This window comes from Macaca fascicularis, chromosome 16, assembly GCF_037993035.2.
Source record: "Macaca fascicularis isolate 582-1 chromosome 16, T2T-MFA8v1.1".
In the NCBI taxonomy this organism is placed as follows: domain Eukaryota; kingdom Metazoa; phylum Chordata; class Mammalia; order Primates; family Cercopithecidae; genus Macaca; species Macaca fascicularis.
This window is the reverse complement of record NC_088390.1, coordinates 33,092,780-33,115,737: the sequence shown is the minus strand read 5'-3', so window position 1 is coordinate 33,115,737 and position 22,958 is coordinate 33,092,780. Positions and strand designations below refer to the sequence as shown.

At 52.2% G+C, this 22,958-nt stretch overlaps 1 protein-coding gene across 7 annotated transcripts; it reads right to left on the bottom strand.

The window, feature by feature from the left end:
* LOC102121055 (galectin-9) lies at positions 1–18,147 on the bottom strand. 7 transcript variants are annotated; one of them, XR_012425397.1, is made up of 11 exons: positions 18,052–18,147; positions 11,077–11,168; positions 8,822–9,023; positions 7,265–7,375; positions 5,995–6,090; positions 4,271–4,306; positions 3,705–3,755; positions 3,029–3,070; positions 2,485–2,573; positions 1,305–2,405; positions 1–734 (listed from the first exon to the last, which is right to left on the bottom strand). XR_012425397.1 is itself a non-coding variant. In XM_045375203.2 (11 exons), the coding sequence occupies exons 1-11, from the start codon at positions 18,088–18,090 to the stop codon at positions 588–590; spliced, it is 1,140 nt and encodes a 379-aa protein (XP_045231138.2). In that variant the 5' UTR covers positions 18,091–18,147; the 3' UTR covers positions 1–587. The 7 variants fall into 7 exon arrangements, 5 of the variants coding, with proteins under 5 accessions (XP_045231138.2, XP_005583254.4, XP_045231142.2 ...); XR_012425398.1 differs by having other exon boundaries at positions 1,305–2,333; XM_045375203.2 differs by having other exon boundaries at positions 2,171–2,405.
* Positions 18,148–22,958: the final 4,811 nt, after the last annotated feature.

The following is a 22,958-nucleotide window of genomic DNA, read 5'->3' as shown; positions in this document are numbered from 1 at the left end:
TGAATGTGCCAACAAGCATTTTCATTTCTTTATTTTAAGGACACTGGGAAAGGAGCTAGTCCCCTGAAGAGTCCAGTCCCCTGAACTCCGGTCAGTTGGTGGAGGCCAGTGGGATGCCATCAGGCCTGCTTTCCAGGAGGGGGTGAAGGGTTGGTGCAGGGTGCAAGGTGAGAGTGAGGTTAAAGGTCAGAGAGGAGGGGCTGAGGAGGCCACCTCCCACCAGGAGTAGACAGCTAGTGGCTTGGGACTGGGGTGGAGCCGCGTGGGGGATGGGAGGGGACTGAGCATGGGCCTTCATCTTCACTGCCCACTCCTCCCTCTCCCTGGCTGTGCCCGCCTCCTGGGATGGTAGGATTTGGGCAGCTGGAGCCCCAGGTGCTGCCGCGGCTGAGGAAGGCAATCCCGGTCAGCTGCCTTCTCCGTTCCAGGGTGGCTGTAGCCAGAAGTAGGACCAGACAAGGGCATGGCCTCCACATTAAAGCCCAGATCCCAGGGAGGGTTGGAAAGGCTGGGCCTGGGACGTGGGGATGATGAGAAGACCCAGACTGCCCCCCACCCCAGCCCCGGCCCCAGGGCCAGGGAGCGGCCTATGTCTGCACGTGGGTCAGCTGGATGTCGCCCCCCACTTCCAGTTTGTTGATGGCGGGCAGGTTCCTCAGGCGATGGTAATATTCAAACAGGTGCTGACCATCCACGGCCACCTTGAGGCAGTGCGCATCACACAAGATCCACACCTGTGCAGAGATCATGCCGTTTGCACTACACTTGGGAAGTCCTCCACTCACACTGCAGCCCCCTGTCTCCCTCCCTCCTTCCCTCCCTCCCTCCTTCCCTCCCTCCCTCCTTCCCTCCTCAGACGTTAATAAGCCCCTCACCTGCGCTCCATCCCCACTGAGTGACGACGCTTCACTAAACAGGCTGTGCGTGCTCCTTCCCTTGTACTGTTCCCTGGCCTATAATACTGTTCCCACCCCATCAGGGACAGGAGCGGTGGCCTGTGCTGTCTGCATCCCTTGGGCCCAGCACACAGGAGTGCTCCGGGCCTGGGCTCCTGCAGCATCAGCCTCCTAACTTGTCTTTTCCACCCCAATGCCTTCTCCATGAGGCAGTCAGGATACAAATGTTAAAACCTCCTTCCCTTCGCAATAGCTAACACTCCTATCACACACGCCATGTGCCAGGCACTGTCCTACGCATGCTACAGATACTGTCTCATTCCATTCTTACAACTCTAGGAAATTCATGATTTTTAGCTCCGTTTTGCAGATGAGGAAACTGAAGCATAGAATAGTTAAGTCACTTGCCTGAGGTCACACAGCTGTCCACAAATCAAAGAATGTTGCTCCCTGGCTTGAAACACTCCTTTGTGGCTTTTCACTGTGTTAAAATCCAAGCTCCTTTCCATGGCTGCAAAGCCCTACATCAGCCGTTTTCGACGCTGATTGCAGAGTATAATCACTTAAGGCATATTTTTAAAATGCGAATGCCCAGCTGACCGCCTCGCTGGCCTGGGCTGGGGCCCCAGCGCTGATATTTCCTTTGTAAGCTCCCTGGGTGGTTTGAATGTGTAGTCAGGGCGGAGCACGCCTGCCTGCTGTTCCTGGACAGGCCACACCCGTGCCTCTGCACGTTGGCCCTCGCTGCCCCTCCCAGGCTCGCTCTATCTCATCGCTCTGTTTTGCTTTGTGCGTGGCACTGTCGTTATCTGTGACAATCTGTCCATGCTTTACTTTCCTTGTTCCTTCCCCACCTAAACTGTAAACTCCCTGGAGGCAGGACCCGGTCTGCCTGCTTCATGACTGCGCCCCCAGCACGCGGGCTGCTTCCTGCACAAAGCGGGTGACAAGAAAATGGTTGTTGAATAAGTGAAGAAATGAAAAACACCTCCTTCTTGGATCTGATTTGACACTTACTGGCTGTGTGACCGCAAGCAAGTAACCTGCACTTGTGAGTTTCTTTCCTCATCTGAAAAAGCAGATCCCAACACTTCCTTCATGCAGGAAAATAATGATAATAATAATAATTTGTTGGCCACCTTCTCTTCTTCTGGGTCCTCTTCCCAGAGGCATCTGCCCCCATCCTGTTCAAGGCACCCCAGACCTCTTTACCCCTCCCCCTCTCCCTGTGCACCCACAGGAGCCTCTCCGAGCTCCAGACTGCGGTGCCTCACCGAGAAGCTCTGGCCTCGGACGAAGGGCATTTTTCGGGGCAGACTTCGCTCCTCAGACCCCCAACAGTTGTTGATCTGGGTGTTGCGGACCACAGCGTTCTCATCAAAACGGGGGTTCAGGTGGAAGGCGATGTGGCTCCCAGAGCACAGGTTGATGTGGAACCTGGGGTGGGCGGCCCACCTGAAGCTTTGTCCTCTGAGTTCTGAGCCCCATTTCCTCCCCGTCATCTGCAGCCTGCCCGAAGCCAGGGGAATGGCTGGAATGACCTTGAAGGGCTCTCTCTTCCCAGAGGTCACTGGAGCCCTTGCCTTACCTCTGAGCACTGGGCAGGACAGTGCCCGACAGGGTGATGGACTTGGATGGATACAGTCCTCCCGGAATGGTGGTGACAAAAGGCATTGGCTGTGGGAAGAAGGGGGACAGAGCAGCCAGTGGCAGCCAGGGCAGCTGCCACACGGAAGGGGAGGACTGTACCAGTTCCCATGAATCTGGGCTGTCAGCTGAGAAGAAGCCCGTGACAGCTTTACTTGGTTCCGTAAAAGCCAAAGGAAAACTTTCCAGCGCTCCTCAAATTCATGGGCTTAGATTAGTGTCACGAAAGGAACTTTGGCCAAACACAACAAGACTCGTGGGGTGAAAAGGGAGGGCCATGCAATGTGCTCACATTGACATGACAGTTTTAAGGTTGAAAACTCCTCTCCACAGTCTTCTACTTCACTGGGATGCTTTGAAGCCCTTCAGCTTACCAAAGGACCGCTTTTCATTTTGCAAGGCCAGTGGATACCCCTACAGCGGCTCTTCACCCCCAGCCTGCCCACCACAAACAGAACCTCCGCCCTCCCTGAGAAACCACTTACATAGGCGGGGTGGGGGTACATCATAGGTGGGAGGGCGGGAGTCTGTTGAAAAGAAACCAGGAAATTCAATGGGAGAGCACATGTGTGCACGAGCACTCACCCACGCGCACCCACGCATTCCAGAGGGGCCTCCACTGTGAGGCTGACCTCGTGAGGCTTTGGCCCTTGGACTCTCCCATCCACCTCCCTTTTCATGTTAGCCTTCCTGGAACTTCCTGCCGTGTTCCCGGACCCCACCACGGTCACCTGCCCCTCAACCCCTCCACAGGCAGCCCCACTAATTCTAAGCCTCCGGCCTGATTTACACCATCAGGAGAACAGCTTAAGCCTGTGTTCAGGAGTAACATCCCGGGGACCCAGGACGCAGGGCCAGGAACCTCACATCCGGGCGCTGGGGCCACTGCACTCCCCACTTGGTGACAGGTGGACCAGTTTCCCTCCCGGTCTCTAGGGAACCTGCCTCTTCCACCACTGGATAAATCCTGCTTCTTCCAGAATCTCTGCTGTCCCAAGAACAGCTTTAGCCACATGTCACCTGAGCCAAGGACTCAGCCTCAGATGTCCCCATCCTCCTTGCTAAACCGCTTTCTTCCTGACTCTAGGGCTCTAGGGAGTTTAGTTCTTGGTGAAGGAGGACACTGTGCAGCTGTGAACTGGCCAGAACTTGTAGACTTACAGAGAACATCTGTCCAGGGGCGCTCTGCACCATGTGGATGACTGTCTGGGTCTGGAGGAAAGAAACCAGTTCTCACCCAGGCTCTCCCATGTGAAGACCACCAGCTCCCACCAGAGGGCGCCACATGGCAGGCACCTCCAGGGGGCGTAATCAGCCCAATGGCCCCACAGACCCCACAGAGGGTGGGTCCAGCTGTTTCTTCTCTCAAGGGGATGAGGGAGGGCAAAGGTTAGAACCCTGGAGAAGACAGATGGGGACGCTGGTGGCTCTGGCCCATCTTTCCTCTCAGGGAAACGTCTCTCAGCCTAGCCTCCCTTTGCAGGTGGGAGAAGGGAATGCGGGACACGGTCTTCCGTGGCTGCCCACAGGCTGGCAACTCAGGTTGTTTCATCACGGCCAGCCAACCACATCCAACCCCCCACCTCGCCAGGCCGGGCAGACGGTCAAGGGCCTGGCCTCTGCCCTCCCCACTCCCAATGGGAGAGGCCCAATGCCTGGCCCCGCCTCCTCCATGAGCCCAGAAGAGCCAAAATGAAGAGGATCCAAAAAGAAAGCAAGAGACTTACAATGGGAGCCGGGTTGGCGGGCCGCACGCCGGGAGGCTGGAGGGGTGAGGAGAGTCAGAACGGTGGTTATGGCGGGCACCACAGAACGGGAAGAGACGATGGCAGAACTCCAGGGAGGCTCTTGTGCTCAGAAATGCCTCCCCAGACACACCCGCCTCCCTCTTGCTCCCAAGCAAGCCTTCCTGAGCCCGTGGCCCCCAGATTTTTACCCCCAGGTGCACAGGCCTTTGGGGTTGGGGGTAGGGTATCCCCATTTGTTCCTCTCCAGAGAGAGGAGGCTGGGTTTGCTGGAGTCCTCACTGCTTTCTGTAGCTCCCACGGCCAAGAGCGTTACTTCCAGTGCCATATCTCACCCGTAAGGTGAGAAGGGGTATTTGTTGAAGGCCTACTGTGGGTCGATTCCTGGGCTTCAGTGCTTTCCAATGAGGGAAGCAGCCTCAGCTCCTGTGTTCCTGGTGAGGCAGTGAGGCTCAGAAAGATTAAGCAACTTGCCCAAGCTCGCCCAGGTGGAAGGGACCAAATCCAAAATGGCAGCCAGTTCTGTCTGACTGTATCCAGCACACTTTCTGTCACTCCCAGGGTCAAGGCCAGGGCCAAAGTTGGGCTGCCCTGCAAAAGTTCCCCGGGGCTCAACCAGTCCTGAAGTCAGTGTGGCAGGAGGCAGGTGCCTTGTCTGTACCGTGATGGGCCATAGAAAGACTGTGTAGACCAAGTGCCCCTCCTCCCAGTCCCCACTGCTTGAGTGGCCAGAGGAAGGGCTGCTCGCCTCCTTATCCTGGATCCTGCCCCACCCAGTAGACTGTTCTTGCCCTGGCTGGTATCCCATTCTTCCTGGCTGTGAGAACCACATTCCACATTCATCCATTCATTCACTGAGCCCCTACTGAGTGCCAGGCACTCTGCAAATGAACAAGCCACGGTCCTAGCCCTCTGGGGCCTCATGTGCATAGGGAGATGGGGGTGGAGTGACAGGGACAGACACACAAACACAGTTACAATGGGGTGCTGTGAACTGGCATGGCACAGATATGTACAGACTCCATGGGGACATGGTGGGAGCGTCCAACAATATTCTGGGCAGGGAGGACTCCCAGAGGAGAGACACTTAGGCAGAGCATGGAAGGGCAATTAGGCGTGTGCTGGGGACAGGCTGGCAGAGGGTGCTTCCGGGACCAGGGACAGCATATGCAAAAGCATGGTGGCCCGAGAGGGCCTTGAGTGAGCTGCAGAGGCTGTGTGAGCTTCGTGGGGTGTGGGTGAGGCAGGGAGGTTGACTGGGGCCAGACTCGGGAGGAATCTGTATGCCCTGCTGGGGAATTTGGGCTTTATTTGAAGGGCTTGGGGCTGTTAAGATTTTTAAGCAGGGAGAGGGTGTGATCAGATTTGCTTATAAGAAGGTCATTGCAGCAGTGGTTGGGTGTGGGGGGTGGGGAACTGGACCCCTGTCGTCATGGTGAGGAATCCCAGAGGCCTGGGCCACGTTGGTGACTTTGGGAGGGAGAGACATTGGTGCCTTGGAGAGACATAAAGAAGGGGGAGTGAAGAATCCAGGGCGACCCCCAGATTCCCAGCTCTGGGTGCCCAGCGGACAGAGACAGGGAACTCTTGAGTGGGCACGATGGTGCCTGTAGACCCTGGTGTCCTGCTGGCTGGGGCCGGCCTCTCAGACCCTGGGTCCTTCCTGCTGTCTGCTCAGCCACCCAGGGCCTCTGTGTCGAACTCACTTTTTGTCTGCGCCCCCTGGGCCTGGGTGGGAAACAGACAGGCTGGGAGAACGGCACCATGGAGAAGGCGGGCTGAACAGGGACTGTGCGGGGGTTCTGTTAAAACAAAAGGCACCGACTGGTGAGGAAAAGCATTAATGGAGCCAAGAAGAAGCTGAAAGGCAGAGGCAGGGGCAAGAGGGAGAGACCAGGCAGGCAGGGGGATGTGGCAAGGGGGTTAGGACCATGCCGAGGCGGGAGGGGAAAGGGCCAGGCTCCAGTGAGCAGCACAGGGGGGCAGTCTCCCTCCAGCTCTTCCCTCCCACTAGTAAGGGAGAGAGTCAGGGAAGGAGGGAATGAGAGATGAGGACCAAAGGGTGAGGAGCCCAGATTTGCTGAGGGCCTACTGTGTGCTTCACTCATCTCAGGGAGCTCCCTTGAATGCCAAAAGGGTAACAGCAGCTCCCATCCAGCTGCCAGTGCCCTGTGGGAATATGGGCCCAGCCTACCCTAATCTTCCCATTTTTCACGTGGTATTGGTATCTTCTGACCTTCTTTAGTTTTATTTATTTTATTTTATTATTTAAACAAATTTTTTTGGAGACAGGGTCTTGCTGTGTTGCCCAGGCACAACTTGAATTCCTGGGCTCAAGCAATTCTCCCGCCTCAGCCTCTTGAGTAGCCAGGATTGCAGACCTCCACCACGGTACCCGGCTCTCCTGACTTTTCAGATGTTGGCAACACATTCAAAGTCTTTAAAACACAGAGGTCAAACAGACCCTGGTGTGGGCTCAGGGGGCCATTGTGTGACCTCTGATATCTGTCTCCTCACTGAACCACACAACCACCCACGGAGGGCAGGCAATGACCATGCTCATTCTACAGATGAGGAAGCCGAGGCTGAGAGAGGCAAAGTCGCTTGTCTAAGATCCCACAGAAGATGAATGGCAGAGCTGGGAATCTGAACTGGATTCAGTTTGGTTCTTGAGCCTGGGCTCTTTCTAGAACAACATGACCTCCTAACCAGGGTGGAAATTGAGGGATGAAGAGAAAGGGGCAGCCGAGGAGTCTGGGAGACCAAGGCAGATGTTCTGGACAGAGACAGTGACACAGAGGAGGGGCAGAGTGACAGAGGAGAAGGGGCGGGCAGGCACTGGGACAGGGAAGCAGAGGTTGTCCCCAGAGTCACCTGGGTAGGAGACTGGCTTGGGTCCACCCAGCAGGGCCTAGGCACAGCTACGCTGGGCCCTGCATCCCAGCCCCGGGGACCGGTGCAGGTGGACAGTCTGACCTGGAAGCTGATGTAGGACAGCTGCACAGCGCCATTGACGGAGATGGTGTCCACACGGTGGAAGGGCACGCGGTGGAAGTACTGCACGAAGAGGCTCCCGTTCACCATCACCTGCCACAGGAGAGCACGTGTTCCAGGGCAGGTGCCCCAGACCGGGATGGGGACCCCCCCTGCGTTCCTGGACCCTCCTTCTAGAAAATGAAGACCTGAGTCTGGGCCTCACTGTGGGGCCAGTTACAGGAACGTGTGTGACCCGAAGGGCATCAACCCGAGTCTCTACTGGGCTCCAGTGGTTGGGTTTTCGTTCTTCTGGTCGTTTACTGCAGTAGGTTTGTCTTTCTAGTCTTAGCTCACCTGGGGCTTCATTTATTTATTATTTATTTTTCCTACAACTTTTTGTTTTTTTTTTTTGAGACAGAGTGTCACTCTCACCCAGGCTGGAGTGCAGTGGTTCAAGCGATTCTCCTGTCTCAGCCTCCCAAGGACCTGGGATTACAGGCGCCCACCACCATGCCCAGCTAATTTTTGTATTTTTAGTAGAGACAGGGTTTCACCATGTTGGCCAGGCTGGTCTTGAACTCCTGACCTCAAGTGATCCGTCCTCCTCAGCCTCCCAAAGTGCTTGGATTATAGGGGTGAGCCACCGTGCCCAGCCCCTTCCATTTTTATTTTAAGTTCCAGGGTACGTGTATAGGATGTGCAGGTTTGCTAACTAGGTAAACGGGTGCCATGGTGGTTTGCTGCACAGATCAACCCATCACCTAGGTATTAAGCCCAGCATCCATTAGCTAATCTTCCTGATGCTCTCCCTCCCTGACCAGGCCCCAGTGTGTGTCGTTTCCCCCCTTGTGTCCATGTGTTCTCATCGTTCAGCTCCTACTTATCAGTGAGAACATGCGGTGTTTGCTTTTCTGCTCCTGCAATGGCTTCCAGCTCCATCCATGTTCCTGCAAAGGACATGATCTCATTCTTTTTTATGACTGCAGGGGTATTATTTAAATATGCATAAAATACTCTGGGGAACAGAGGAGAAGTGACCTCGGGTTGCATACTGAGTGGATGGGAACATCCTTATCTCAGATAAGCATACTCAGACTGACTGACCCATGGGCTTCTCAAGCCCAGAGACCTACTCTGCTTGCAAAGGTAATTTGCAATGTGCTTACAAAACTATACCCTTAATAGACCCTGGATAAAGGCTGGAACAATGTCGCTGAAAAATAAATGTTACCAGCGACCTGGAGAGGAGGAATGGTGACAGCAGAGGAATGGAATGAGCTTGGAATTCAAAGACACACAACACCAAACAGCAACGTGATGACTCCCCTAGTTCTTATTTTCATAGTAAAAGAAACAGCAGGCGCACCTGTAGATTCAGGTGAAGGTGCAGAAGGAGACTACGCAGCCATGGGTAACACCTTACAAGGAAATGGTCGTGTTATCTGTATAGTGGTGTCACTCTGGCTGAATGTCAATTAAAGTGATTACTTAAAAGCCATTCACCTGATAGGGCTGAGGGTCCCGGGGGTGAGAGGTGGGGAGGGGATTCCTGCTCACCTTGAAATCCGAGCTCTGCACCAGGAAGCAGAGGTCAAAGGGCATCCCCTTCTGGAGGGGCATGTGCATCTTCCTCTCCTCGGGCCCCCAGCTTCCATTCTGCCTTGTGTTGCACACCACGTACCCTCCGTCTTCAAACCGAGGGTTGAAGTGGAAGGCAATGTCGTTTCCACTGAAGCCGGTCTGAAAGTTCACAGCAAACCTAGGCCCAGGAAAAGCAAACGGTCTTCTGTGGCATGGTTTATTGCCAGGGATAGGCACAGGAGCACCTGTGCTTTGCATTTGTCTGGATCTTGCACACAACCTGCATGGCAGAGACTGCTTGGTTGGCATCGTTTTTGTTTCTCTAATTTGGATCTAATGTGTTTTTGTTTTAATTATTACATTTTGCCTTTACAGCATGATTTGCTAAAAATAAGTAGAAAATGGTTAAGGCAAAGTGCTGGTATTAGCAAACAAGAAGCATAGGTCTTTGAAAGTGATTCCCAATTGATACCAAAGATGGATGTCATTAAGCATGCCTAGAAGAGACAGCCTCCCGTGCCAGTGGACACTTGTTGGAGGCCAGCACATGGAAAGAAGAGAACAAATGGAAAGAGCATGTGAAATTGGGGCTGGACACAGAGGCCAAGGCGGGTGGATCACTTGAGCCCAGGAGTTCGAGACCAGCCTGGGCAACATGGTGAAACCCCATCTCCATTAAAAATACAAAAAATGAGCTGGGCATGGTGGCACGCACCTGTAGTCCCAGCTACTCAGGAGGCTGAGGCAGGAGAATCGCTTGAACCCAGGAAGCAGAGGTTGCAGTAAGCCCAGATAGCACCACTGCACTCCAGCCTGGTGACAGGGCAAGACTCCATCTCAAAAAAAAAAAAAAAAAATTAATTAGCTGGGCATCATAGTGCACTCCTGTAGTCCCAGCTGTTCTGGAGGCTGAGATGGGAGGATTGCTGAAGCCCAGGAATTCGAGGCTGCAGTGAGCTACGATCATACCACTGCACTCCAGTCTGAGTGAAAGAAAAAAAGTCCCTGTCTCAGAAGAAAAAAATTAGTTAATTAAATGAATAAATGGAGAAGATTGCATCTGAAATATCTCTGCTTGTATTTTTTCCTTTGGAGTCCTTCAGCTTCACCCCTGTAGTCCTTTGGAAATTCCTGCCCCAAGGAAGGGAGAGGCAGAAAGCTCCTGAGAGGAGAGCGCCCTCTGAGGTGGGATCTGTCTGTTCCACAGGATGGGAGTGGGAAGCCCTCCTGGTGCTGGGAGGTGGGGGAGGCGGAGGGAGAGGGAGAGAGGAAGGGGTGGAAGATCAGAGGCTTGGTCCTGATTTCCCTGGTTGGAGGGTTCAGGGGGATCAGGGGCCTCCCTGCCCTTGGCATCTCCTGGGGGCACTGCAGGCTCTCAGAGAAGTCCCATAGCAGGATGGCAATGGTGGAGGAGGTCACCAAGAATCTAGGTGGCCGAGCTGAGGTTGAACTGGGATCTGTGAGGCCCAGAAGGTCCTAAGGAGAGGTCCCCTGGGACCTCGGAGAGCGAGCCATGAGACCAGAGGCTCTTCTGTGGGCCCCGCAGACTTCAGCAGGCAGCCACCCGTGGTCTCCCAGCAAGCCAGGAGAGAGCTGCACACCTCTGTGCCACCCGGTCAGGGTGTCTCAGAAGGGGGCAGCCAGACCTCTGTGAGGGTCGGGGGCCCTCCCAGCCCCTGAGAAGCCACGTAAGCTCCTCTTTGTTCCTAGACAGCCCACCTTGGGAGGGAGGAGGGGGTGGGAAACTGCCCTGATACAATGTTAGTATTTTAATTGACTTAGTAGTTTCTAGAAAAGGCCTTGAAACCAAAAGAGACCAAATTACTTTTGATGGCGATTTTCAATATTTTCACATCAGCAGAAGGAGAGCTTCAGAGTGGATGAGAGCAGTATGGGAAATGGAGGAGGTTTGATTTTTGTAACTCTTAGTCACAGTGTGCAAGGTTCAACCCAGAACATAATCCTCCAACTCTGACCATCCCACTCCCTCCTTAGACCGCCAGCTCCCAGGGCCCCATTCATCCCGGAGTCCAGGTTAATGGCGCCCCTGGCTGCAGGTTGTGCCTGCGGAGTGGTGCCCGGCAGCATGGGTTAGGGACGCATTGGGCCTCCCCTGAGCCAGGCACGTGAGCTTGGATGTTGTTGTTTGAACTAACCCAGGCTCCCAGGCCCAGTGGTTTACTAAGGGACGAGGCTGGAGTGAAAGGTTTCCATCCATTACACACACACACCTGCTTCCACTGGAGCTGAGAACAGTCCCATTGACAGTGATCTGAAGTCCGTCCTGGAGACCTCCTTGGATAGTTCCAGAAAAGGGGATGGCCTGCAGGGAGAAGGTGTGGGGCCATCAGTCAGGTGGCCGGCCTCCTGTTTGCTGCCTTCCAGCGCTAGTCAGTGGCCGGCCTGGGTGTGACAGCGCCATGCAAGGGGATGGGGTGCGGCTATGACCAGTATATACGGAGTCTCAGCCCCAGGGGTCTTAGGGTCCTGTGTGGAGGCAGACACAAATCCAGTTAGTTACTCAGACAGTCTAAGCTTGTGATAAGGAGAAGCCTGACCCTGAGAGGACACGACAGGGAGCTGAGCTTGTGTGAGAGTCTGAGAGGTGGTGGAGGCTGCATCAGGAACGCACCAGGCTGAAGGCCTTCCTTCCAGGCAGGGAAGAGGCAGGCGGACGCCCCGGGCTGGTAAGGAACTAGGTAGTAATGGGGGCTGCCGGACCTCCTGCCAAGCTCCCAGCAAAGTGCCCAGGGCCCTGGCTGGGGACTCAGGAGGCTCAAGGGGCCAAAGAGACCCATCAGGGGTCTGGAGGGTAAATCTTTGACTCACCCAAGAGGGTCAAGAAGAAGCCATGCCCCTCTCCCCACCACCACCATATAACGGTGGCCACCGTGACCTTTGCCCTCCTGGCCACCTTCAGCAGAGCCTCTTCCCAGATGCCCTCTGCAGCCATGGGGCAGCCGCCTCCTCTACTTCTGCCCCCGGGCTCCCCATTCCTTCCCTCAGGCCCTCAGCAGCCCCAAGCCCTAGTGTAGTTTCCTCACACATCCCAGGCCCCACGGGCTACCACTTTGTCAAATTCTCTGTCCAGGGCTCTTTAAACAAGTGATGGACCATGGGGAGGATGCATCGCTTCAGAGTCAGGTCTGAATCCTAGCTCTGCTGCTCATGACCTGAGTGGCCTTGGGAAGCCTACTTCACCTCTCTTTGCCTCAGTTTTCTCATCTGTAAAATGGGAAGGTGTTTCTCCTACTGCATGTGACTGATGATTTCATGAGAAAAGGCCTGTGATGGAAGAGATTGGCACATAGGAGATGCTTCTCCACTGTCACCCACCCTCCACCTTGGTCTCTCTGAGCAAAATTCACAAACTGATACTTCCAATTTTCAAAGTTTATTCCGAAATGCCTCATATCCAGTGTGGTTCTATAACCCGCATTAAAGCACAGTTCTATCTCCTGGCTGATTTTCACATTCTTCAAGTTTTTAATGTCTTCTCTAATATCTCCTTTAGGTCAATTTCCAACACAAATTAAATGCCTAAAGGAGCCAGGCAGGGATGTGTTATGAGTCAGATGGCCAGGTAGGGAGTGGCGGGGACTGTGGCAAAGTAGACGTCACACCCCTCATCTAAAAAGTCAACATCTACTCAGCGCTAACCAGTGATTACCAGCTGGGCCCAGGATTGGCAGAGCTTCCAAATTTTTAAGAGAAGACAGAAATCTGGATTGTTTTTTCTATAAAACTTTCTAATTTCTAGGGGAAAAAAATTTGTCAAAAAGGATTATGTAAAAGTTCTTGGCTGGGCACAGTGGCTCATATCTATAATCCCAGCACTTTGGGAGGCTGAGGCAGAAGGATCACTTGAGCCCAGGAGTTTGAGGCCGGCCCAGGAAACATAATGGGACCCCCATCTCTACAAAAAATTTAAAAAATTAGCCAGGTGTGGTGGTGCACACCTTTAACCCTAGTTACTTGGGAGGCTGAGGTGGGAGCATCCCTTGAGCCTGGGAGGTGGAGGCTGCAGTGAGCCATGATCACGCCACTGCACTCCAGCCTGGGCAACAAAACAAGGTCCTGTCTCAAAACCTCCCAAATTCCCATATTATAGAGATACACAGTGAAATATTTGCAATGGAATGGTATCTCTGGATTTGCTTCCACATATCTGAAGGTGGGAAGGGAAGCAAGTGAGGGAGGGTATAGGATGAAGCAAGATAGGCCAGTGTTGATCGTTGTTGGAGCAGAGTGATGGGTGTGTGTTGTTGATGGTACAATTCCCTCTGCATGTTTGAATTTCCTATAATAACAAGTTAGAAGAAACACTGTGAAGGCCAAACAGAAAACACCCACCAGCCAAATTCAGCCTACTGGCCACTGCTTTCTGGTCTGTATTGTTGAGTTGTGTGACCACACAGAACCCTGGGAAACCCGTCCTAGCTCAGTGTACACACCTGGCACCGTGAAAGCCCCAGGAAATCTGGGATCTGACTCAGATAGACTCTGCTCCCCATGGATTTGAGGGGGTGTCTTTTGTTGCCCCTCAGGTCAGGTCTGAACTCTGCCATTAAGTACTTTAGTGACCTCAAGCAAATCACAGCTTCTCTGTGTCTCTGACTTCTCTTTCTTGTCCCTGTCTACACCCGCAGTGTGGGGGAAGGAGAGTCAGCCTGATCCAGGTATGGACCAGCACAGCCTAGGATCGGGAAGCCTGCTGGCCCTGAAACATGTCTGTGGAAGATTTTTCCCCTTGTCTGTTTGTGGAGGCCTGTGATTCTCTCCAGAGTCTTTCACACTATCATGAGAGTCAACGCTGGAAATACACACCCTCCTGGGAAGCATGCGGCCTCCACTCAAGCGTATTCACACCACAGCGTCTAGAATTGAAGGCAGAGCGTGATGCACATGGGCTCGCAAGTACACACAAGGAAGCCAGGAGGCAGAAAGAGCAAGTACAGATCATGGGGTGGGATAGGGCAGGCTAATCTCCAAGGCAAGAAGTTCCCCAAAAAAGCTCTGTGAGGTTTCAAAATATCTTAATAGTGTCCCCACAATTCTGAAAAACAAGATTATTTATTCATTTATTTTTTTAGAGATGGGTTCTCATTCTGTTGACCAGGCTGCAGTGCAGTGAGGGGTGTGATCATGGTTCACTGCAGCCTCCACCCCCTGCCTCAAGTAATCCTCCCGCTTCAACCTCCTGAATAGCTGGGACCAAATAGGTACATGCCACCATGCCCCACTAATCTTAAAACGTTTTGTAAAGATGGGGTCTCTATGTGTTGCCCAGGCTAGCTCAAGTGATCTTTCTGGCTTGGCCTCCCGAAGGGCTGGGATTTCAGGCATGAACCACCATGCCTGGCCTGAAAAGTGAGTTTTTAAATTGAATATCATCCTACAAACAAGGTTATTCATTGCAGCATTATAACACAAAGGATTATAAAGGAAACACTGGAAAGAGCTTAAAAGTCCTCTGACAGGAAAAAGGTGAAATAAATTAGGGTATTTCCATATAATAGGTTCTGTGTAGCCTTAAAAAGAAAAGAAAAAGAGGAAGACGGAACTCTGAGCACCGATATGGAATGATGCCATTTGTATAAAAGTGAATGGGGGAAGGCTATGGACTTGCATTTATTTATTTATTTATTTATTTATTTATTTATAGATAAAATATCTCTGGAAGGATTTATAAGAAACTTATAACACTGGTTATCAGTGGGCCACCCCCCAGAATCATCCACATTCAAATCCCCAGCAACTGTGAATATGTTGTAGAAGGGACTTCACAGATGTGATTAAATTAATAATTTTGGCATGGGGAGATTGTCCTGATTTTAAAGGTGGTCCCAATGTGATCACAAGGGTCGTATAAAAGGAAGGCAGGAGGATCAGTGTCAGAGGTAGAAGATGTGACAACAGGAGCACAGATGCAAGAAGAAGCTGGTTTGTATTTTTTTTTGGTTTGTGTATTTGTTTGTTTGTTTCTTTCGTTGTTTTGGTTTTTTTTTTTGAGACAGGATCTCATTCCGTCAGCCAGGCTGGAATGTGTTGGCACGATCTCAGCTCACTGCAGCCTACACTTCTCCTGGCTTACGTGACCCCCCCCACCTCAGTCTCCCAGGTAGCTGGAACTACAGGCATGCACCACCATACCGGGCTAATTTTTGTCTATCTTTTGTAGAGACGTGGTCTCACTTTGTGGCCCAGGCTGGTCTGGAACTCCTAGATTAAAGGGATCCTCCTGCCTCGGCTTCTCAAAATTCTGGGATTACAGACATGAGCCACTGGGCCCAACCAAAGCTGCTGGTTTTAAAGATGGCAGGAGGGGTCATAAGCCAAGGCATGCAGGCAGCCCCTAGAAGCTGGAAAAGGAAAAGAAACAGATTCTCCCCTGGAGCCTCCGGAAGGAAACAACCTTGCTGACACGCTGATTTTAACATCTGACCTCCAGAATCATTAAGAGTATAAATTTGTTGTTTTAAGATTGGCCAGCCAAGGCTGCTGTGGAATTTAGATCTGTGTGTCCAGGAAACCCAGGAAAATAACTGGACCTACTTTTGTTCCATAGGGTGCAGGAGGATGGATTTTTACACTGGATTTATGGTCCCATGGGCCTGGGCTCATGTACACTAGCAATTCTGATATTGGCCAAGTCGCTTGACCTGCCTGTGCCCCACTTCCCTCCTCTGAATGGTAGGACAGTAACACCACCCGGCAGGGTTCTGAGAGGACTGGGTGCGATGCCATGTGCTGAGCCCCGGCTCGTGCCAGCCTTTAACAGTGCAGCTCTTTGCATGGAACGAATCGATCCCTCTGCTGAGTCAGAACTTGCTCTCTGTTCCTGGTTGTGCCCAGAGACCAGGGACTTTTCCTCTTCTTCTTATCTGGAAGTCTAGAAAGCAGAGCTGAGCCCTGCGGACCAGAATGTGGGCAGCCTCGTTCTGGACTCAGCGTCACCAGAGGACACCCAGGCTTGGCCCCGACAGTGGGGAGCTCAGCCTGGCTGGACAAGACTGCCCGCCAGCAGGAGCCAGTACGTGGCTCTTAGTGAAGGTGCCCCACTCCCTCAGAGCCTCCACCGTCCTGCTGGCCACCTTCCACGACACTTTGATTTTAGCCTTCTGACCTCCAACACTGTAAGAACAAATGTGTTGTTTTGAGGTTGATCAACTAAGGCTACTGTGGCATTTGGATCCATGTGTGTCCGTGAGGGCTCTGGGCATGACCAGGAACATTTATCCTCACAGCAACCCCGGCCACTTTTACAGATGAGAAAACTCAGGCACAGAAAAGTTCAGTCACTTGCCCAAAGCTACACAGCTGGTCAGCAACAGAGCTGGGATTTGAACCCCAGCACCCACACTTCTAACCACCACACAGGCTTCCTCTCATGAGGAAGCTGGGAACGTCCTTATTCCTGGCTCTCCCAGTGCTTCCTGGGCCACAAAGCAGGTGGTTCCAGCTTCCCCACGGCCCTCCAAAGAGGCTGAGCTAGATAAGGCCGGACAAGAAGAGGGAGTGACGTTTCCAAGCCAGGCCCTCTTGGCACTCAGCCCTCCTCAGCAGGACAGCGAACCCCGTGACCTTCCCCCACTGTCGGCACGTGGAGGAAGTATGGCTCCGATTGCCAGAGGGGTCACCGAGTGAAGCTTAAGTGTCCCACTCCAGGGGAGCCCTGTGGGGTAGAGGGGTGCTCTGGACACCCACGGGGGCTGCACTGACCGTCTTTCTTGTCTGGGCTCCAAGGCCCTGTTTTAACTCTCTGATGTCCATAGGAGAATTTTCCTTCTGAATCCAAAGATTAGAAAGTAAAAATCAGCCACTAGAATAATATTTCAGAACCTGAAATATTATTTCAGAACCTGAAATAACCTGGAAGAAGCTTTGGGATCCCCTCTCAGACAGAAAACCAGAGACAGGGTGACATGCCCAAAGCAGCACCTGCTGACCCTAAGACCCCCAACCTGCGGCCTGTTCCAGCTTCCCCCAGTGCCCATCTGTGCAGGTCCTACCTCAGGAGCCTCCACAGGGTGGCTGAGGGGTCATTGGTGACAGCCAGGAGGAAACAGGCCTCCTTTCTCCACTCTTCCTCTGGAGTTCAGAAAGCAGAGCCGAGCCCTGCAGACCAGAACCTAGGCAGCCTCATTCTGGATTCAGTGTCACCAGAGGGCACCCAAGCTCGACTCTGACCTCTGCTGGGGTGGGCCCTGGCAGCTTCCCTGCCCTCAGCACCCTGCCTCTGCCCACCTAGGAAGGGCCCATCAGCCCACCCTCTCCAGCCCCTCGGGAAGCTCTTTGCCAAGGCGGGGTGAGATCCAATGACAGGACCCGGCCCAGGACACAGTGACCCCTGAAGGTTCCTGGGCTCTTGGCGCTGCCACTCCCATCTGGGGACATTTGGCAACTGGCCTTCGCCTCCCTGAGCCTGAAATTTTCTCTGTATGAAGGGGACTCATAAATCTCACAGGCTTTCAGCAAGGCACCTGCAGCCCTCTGACCCCACACTGCAGGGACAGTCCTCGCCCCTCTCACCTCTGACACTGCCCCTCTGCGGATGCCCTCACATGCCCATGCCTGGTTAACTCTGCCTCACCCTTCAGAGCACAGACACCTCCTCAGGAGGCCTTCCCTGCTGCCCCCGGACTCCCAATAACACGAAACACTCCCAAAGCTCTGACAGTGTTCCAGGCACCATTCAAACACACTAGACACACTACCTCCTTAATCCATAGCCCAACCCTGGGAATGGGGGGCTCAAGTATTATTCCCACTTTACAGATATGGAAACTGAGGCCCAGAGACCACTAGCCAGTAAATGGTTGGACCCAGGGAGGCCATCTTCTCAGTAAGCACCCTTAACTACCATGCCGGGTAGTGTCCTTACTGTCCCAGAAACATGCTTGCTTCCTCTTTACATGAACCATCCCGCTCTACATGTCTCCCCCTGAGCACACAGGACAGGACGGGATAGCTCAGTCAACATGTCAACCCCATGACTCGTGGGGACGAGCATCCCTCCAGGCATGAGCGAGCTCAGTGTGGCACAGGTGTGCCAGGATGACCTCCGCTGACATTTCTGCCCTGCTTGTGTTCTCTTTGGCTTGCCCCTACCCCTATCCCCTGCCACCCAGGAGTTGCTTCCTCAGAGCCCCAGGGCTGTGTCCCCCTGGCTGAGGCAGCCCTGTGCCCACGGCCCCGGAACTCACTGGGCTCAGGTAGGGAGCCTGGGCACCGCTGAAGGCCATCTCTCCACCGCCTCTGTGGCCACCGCTGCCTTTCACACCTGCCAGGAAGTCCTTTGCAGAGGAAACGACTTAACAAAGAAATAGAAACCAAAGCAACTTGGCTGTTACTCAATGGGGAGGAGCCAGCAGCAAGAGGAAGTGGGTCCAGAGAGAGCAAGGTAGGGTGCTGGGTGAACTGCAGTGACGCTCACAGAGGGAAGTGGGCACTCCCAGTCCCAGTGACCTTTCCCTCCTCCCTCTCCTGTGCTCAATCCGAGCCTGAAGCATATTTGGTTCATAGAGGTCTACAATGCTTGACCACATTGACATGACAGCGAGTTGCCAGATGACACTGCCCAGAAGTATGTGGCTGTGTGTCCTGAGCACGCTTGGCCACGGAGTCCAGAAAATAATGGGGCTGGGCGTTGCCTGTGCACGGGGTGCTGGTGGGGAAGGGCGGCTGCAACCCATTTTACATATAGAGAAGCTGAGGCTCAGAGTCTAAAGGGCATGCCCCAGGTCGCACAGCTAATTCGTGGTAGCCTGAGCTATATGAAGATTCTCAGACTCTTCAAAAAGTGTTTCTCCTCTTTAAATTTATATTATTCATGTAAAAACATAATTACGTAGAGGGGAATATTTTGCAAGAAAAACACCATAATGAAGATTTTTATTCTAGAGTATGGGGTGCCCAGGAGCTTCTGATCGTCCCTCTCGGTGAATCTCTCTTTCTTCTCCTGCTCTTCTCTATCTTTATTTTCTGCGCTTTAGGATGGGGAGAGAAGTCTTGGACATAATAGAACATTTCAAGTGACATGGGGCTGGAAAGGGACATATGGCATGAACTGCCTTTATTTGGCTTCAGCACCTAGTTAGAGGAAATAATTGGCCGAAAAAGAGAATAACAGGATAGGCTGCAGAGGGGGGAGGGAGCCATGAAATAAACTGACCTGAAGTTGACCAGGTCCCAGTGATGTGCTGGCGAGAAGGCCCAGAACTCAAGCTGGGGCTGGGCGGGTAAGGGCTGTACAGGCTCAAGGGGATGGCAGGTGCCCCAGGGCCATACGTGAGTCTGCACCTCTCTTCCTTCCTGTGCTCTGCCTAGATGCACTAGAATTTGCAGACGAATTCCTTTGAGATGCTCCCATAGACTGAGGCCATGTGTGCTATCTGCACTCTCCATCCCCATTATGTTCCTGGATCAAGTAGAATTTGACCAGTTTAAGGAGTAGACAGTACAGGAGGAGCAGAAAGGAGAGAAAGGAAGGGAAATTCTTTGCAATCCTCTCGGACACCATGGACACCAGGAACAATTTCATCATGCCACATCATTTGTAGGCAATCGCCAATTGCTTGGGATATGGAACAATTGGAACTGTCATTCACAGCAGACTGGAGTGTAAAATAATCCAACTTAGAAAAATGGGCAGGGCGTGGTGGCTCACGCCTGTAATCCCAGCACTTCGAGAGGCTGAGGCAGGAGGATCACTTCAGCCCAGGAGCTTGAGACCAGCCTGGGCAAGGTAGGAAGACCCTGTCCCTACATATAATTTAATAAACAAAGTAGCCAGGTGTGGTGGTGCACACTTGTGGTCCCGGCTACATGGGAGGCTGAGGTGGGAGGCTCGCTTGACCCTGGGAGGTCAAAGCTGCAGTGAACCCTCATCATGGCACTGCACTCTAGCCTGGGTAAGACTCTGTCTCAAAAAATTAAAAAAGAAAAAAGAAAAAGAAAAACTGCTTGGTGAGTTGTAATATAGTCAAATATCTACTTCTATGTTCTGGATTTTCTAGTTCTGAAAAATTACCCAAGAGAAAGAAAAACATATTTGCCTGTTTTTAACTGCTTTACTCATGCTGTTAGGAATGATCCAGGCTGGAAACAATGCAAAAGTTCACCAAAGGAGAAGGGAGAAATGAATTGTGGTTTTCATACAACAGAGTAGCCCTCAGTAATAAAAAGGAGCTAGGCCACAGGAAACATCAATGGGCCTCACAACTGAGCAGAAGCAGCCAGATCCAAACAGACACATGCTGTGAGAATTCCATGCTGTGAGAGTCAAGTTGAACAACAGGCCAGAATGGCGTCACCCTTGGGGGTCACTGACTGGGAGGGGCACGAAGGAGTCTTCGAGAGGCTGGAAGTGTTCTGGATCTGGTTCTAGGTGGTGATCGCACAGGTATTTACATCCATTAACAACAGGCTGAGGCTGGTGCAGTGGCTGACACTTGTAATTCAGCACATTGGGAGGCTGAGGCAGGAGGATTGCTTGAGCCCAGGAGTTCGAGACCAGCCTGGGCAGCATGGCGAGACCTTGTCTCTACTAAAAATCAAAAAAGTTAGTGGGGCATTATGGTGCACGCCTATAGTCCTGGCTACAGGACGGCTGAGGCAGGAGGACTGCTTGAGCCTGGGTGGTTGAGGCCACAGGAGCTATGATCGTGCTGCTGCACTCCAGCTTGGGTGACAAAGCAGGACCCTGTCTTAAAACAAAACAAAAACTCAAACAGAAAACCAGGATCTGTACATTTTACTCTACCTAGACAATATTTCCATAAAACACTGCTAAAAGAAAAAAATCTCCCAGAATCCAAGGAGACACAGGCACAGCTCAGAGTTCCAGCAAATCAGCACCTTAGCATCAGCTTGAGCCTGGGAGGTGAGTCACAGGTAAGCAGCTTCACTATTGAGTCCGGCCCATAAAGGAGGGCCCTGTGCTCCACGCCCTGCCTGGAGGGGCCCCAGTCATACCCAAAGGCTGACGTGGTTTTAGACTGATCGACAAAGTAGGGAGGCACTTCGAGGCACAGTGCCGGCACCATTCACTCACCACAGTCCATTCCCAGTGGTTAGCTCTGGTCTTCAGGAGACCAGAAGCAGCCCTTGGGAATGTTCCTGCTCAGAGCTCTAGTATTCAAAGTTGCAGATCCTTCTCAGAGGCTCTCTGTTCTCTGCCCTGTAGACTGAGGGATCTCTTCAAAATGTGAGTCTGCCACCTCACACTCATTAGGATGGCTATGATTAAAAAAAAAAAAAATCTGAAAAATAACAACTGTTGGCTAGATTGTGGGTAAACTGGAACTCTGTGAAAACAGCGTGGCTGTTCCTCAAAAACCTCAACATAGAATTACTATATGATCCAGCAGTTCCACTTCTGGGTATATCCCCCAAATAACCAAAAGCAGGAACTCAAAAGAGACATGTGAACACCCATGTTTGTAACAGCATCATTCACAAAAGCCAAGAGGTGAAGGCAACGTGTGTCCATCAACGGATGACTGTTCAACAAAATTGGGCTAGACATACAATTCTATACATAGTATGAAGAGCCCACGTTTGAATCTTGGCCCTGTCATTTAATTCTTGTGTGATCTTCGTTAAGTTCCTGAATTTCTCCAGGCTTCCTTTCCTCGCCCATAAAATGAAGCAAGTGAATGTGAACCTTAGAAAGATGCTGTGGGGATTAAATGGGCTAATGCATGAAGAGGACTTGGGGCTGAGCTCCGCACATAGTGCCCACACGCCAGCACCTTTAGAGTCACTCCTGGACTGCACTGATCCCGTGCCCAGACCCGTTCACCTTTGCCAGTAGTAGAGTTCCTCAAGGAATCCTTCCATCTGCAGTGATGCCTTCAGCACAGAGGGCCTCGGCAGGGCAGTCAGTGATGCCCGTAGACACCCGAGTCCTGTTGTACAATGCAGGAGACCCTGGGTCCTCTCGTCCAGTTCCCTTTGGAAACCGCATTATATTGGGACAGCCGTATTGAACCACATTAATCACTGAAACATGCGTGAACACCCCCGCCTCCCCGCTGAGAACATTCTCATTGAGCGTATTCTACATCTATAAAGTCAGATATATGGTTCTAACTGCTTCCTAATGGGCTAATTAACAGTGCACCTCTCTCCCGCAAACAGGTTATGCCAAAACAGTACTTTGTTTGCCTCACTCAGGAAATCCAGTAGTAGTTTAAGGCAGCAGTCGCCAACCTTTTTGACACCAGGGACCAGTTTCATGGAGGGCAATTTTTCACAGATGGATGGGGATATACGATGGTTTCAAGATGAAACTGTTCCACCTCAGATCATCATGCATTAGACTCAGATTCTCAGTTTGTGCCCCTGAGAATCTAGTGCTGCTGCCTAACTTCATCCTATTGTGGTTGGAGAGATGCTTTGTTATGTTATCTGTTTAAATCTGTTGAGACTTAATATGTGGCCTACCACGTGGTCTATCCTGGAAAACGTTCCACAACTTAGCACTATCTTTTGAATACAGTAGGTGCTCAGTAAATGTCTGACCAGTAAGTTCCTAGACTTCTGAAGAGAGGTTCTGGAGCGAAAGCTGTGGCCCGAGTCCTGGATTAGCCACCCTGCAGCTGTGTGATCTTGGGTGAATACCTTAACCTCTCCGCTTCTCATTTTCCTCAGCTGAAACATCACAATTCTTACCTCGTGGCCTTATGAGGATTAAAGTGAGATGGTGTTTAGAAAGTACCTCTTCTCCACCTATCTGTATATATAACTGACAATGAGGGGCTTCTAGAAATTGGATTCAGATGAACACCACCTCATCCCTCCAAGGCTTCCATAAGGCTGAGGCACCTCCAACTCAGGAGATGCTGGGCCTACTCATGGCTTTGTTGCTGCTGGGGCCTGGATGATCTTCCTCTGCACATTGTGGGCCTTTGACATGTGACTTCTCCATTCCTCCATCTCTTTAGAAACACCTGCTGCTGAGGTCCTGGCATAACTTCTTCCTTTGGAAGGAGCTCCTTAATCTATAGACCAGGGGTTCAGTCACCCCAGACCTATCTATTCCCATGCCACCCATCCAAATGGTCCCCAGGACTCACCTGGAACTGACCAAAGCAAACACAAGCCCCGG

Excerpts from the sequence above, each read along its gene's own strand:
- LOC102121055 (XM_045375203.2), bottom strand. The coding sequence starts at position 18,090 with ATGGCCTTCAGCGGTGCCCAGGCTCCCTACCTGAGCCCA. Across the intron at positions 11,169-18,051 it reads AGGCTCCCTACCTGAGCCCA|GCCATCCCCTTTTCTGGAAC; the intron begins GTGAGTTCCGGG and ends TTCTCCCTGCAG. Across the intron at positions 9,024-11,076 it reads CTCAGCTCCAGTGGAAGCAG|GTTTGCTGTGAACTTTCAGA; the intron begins GTGTGTGTGTGT and ends TCCTGGGCCTAG.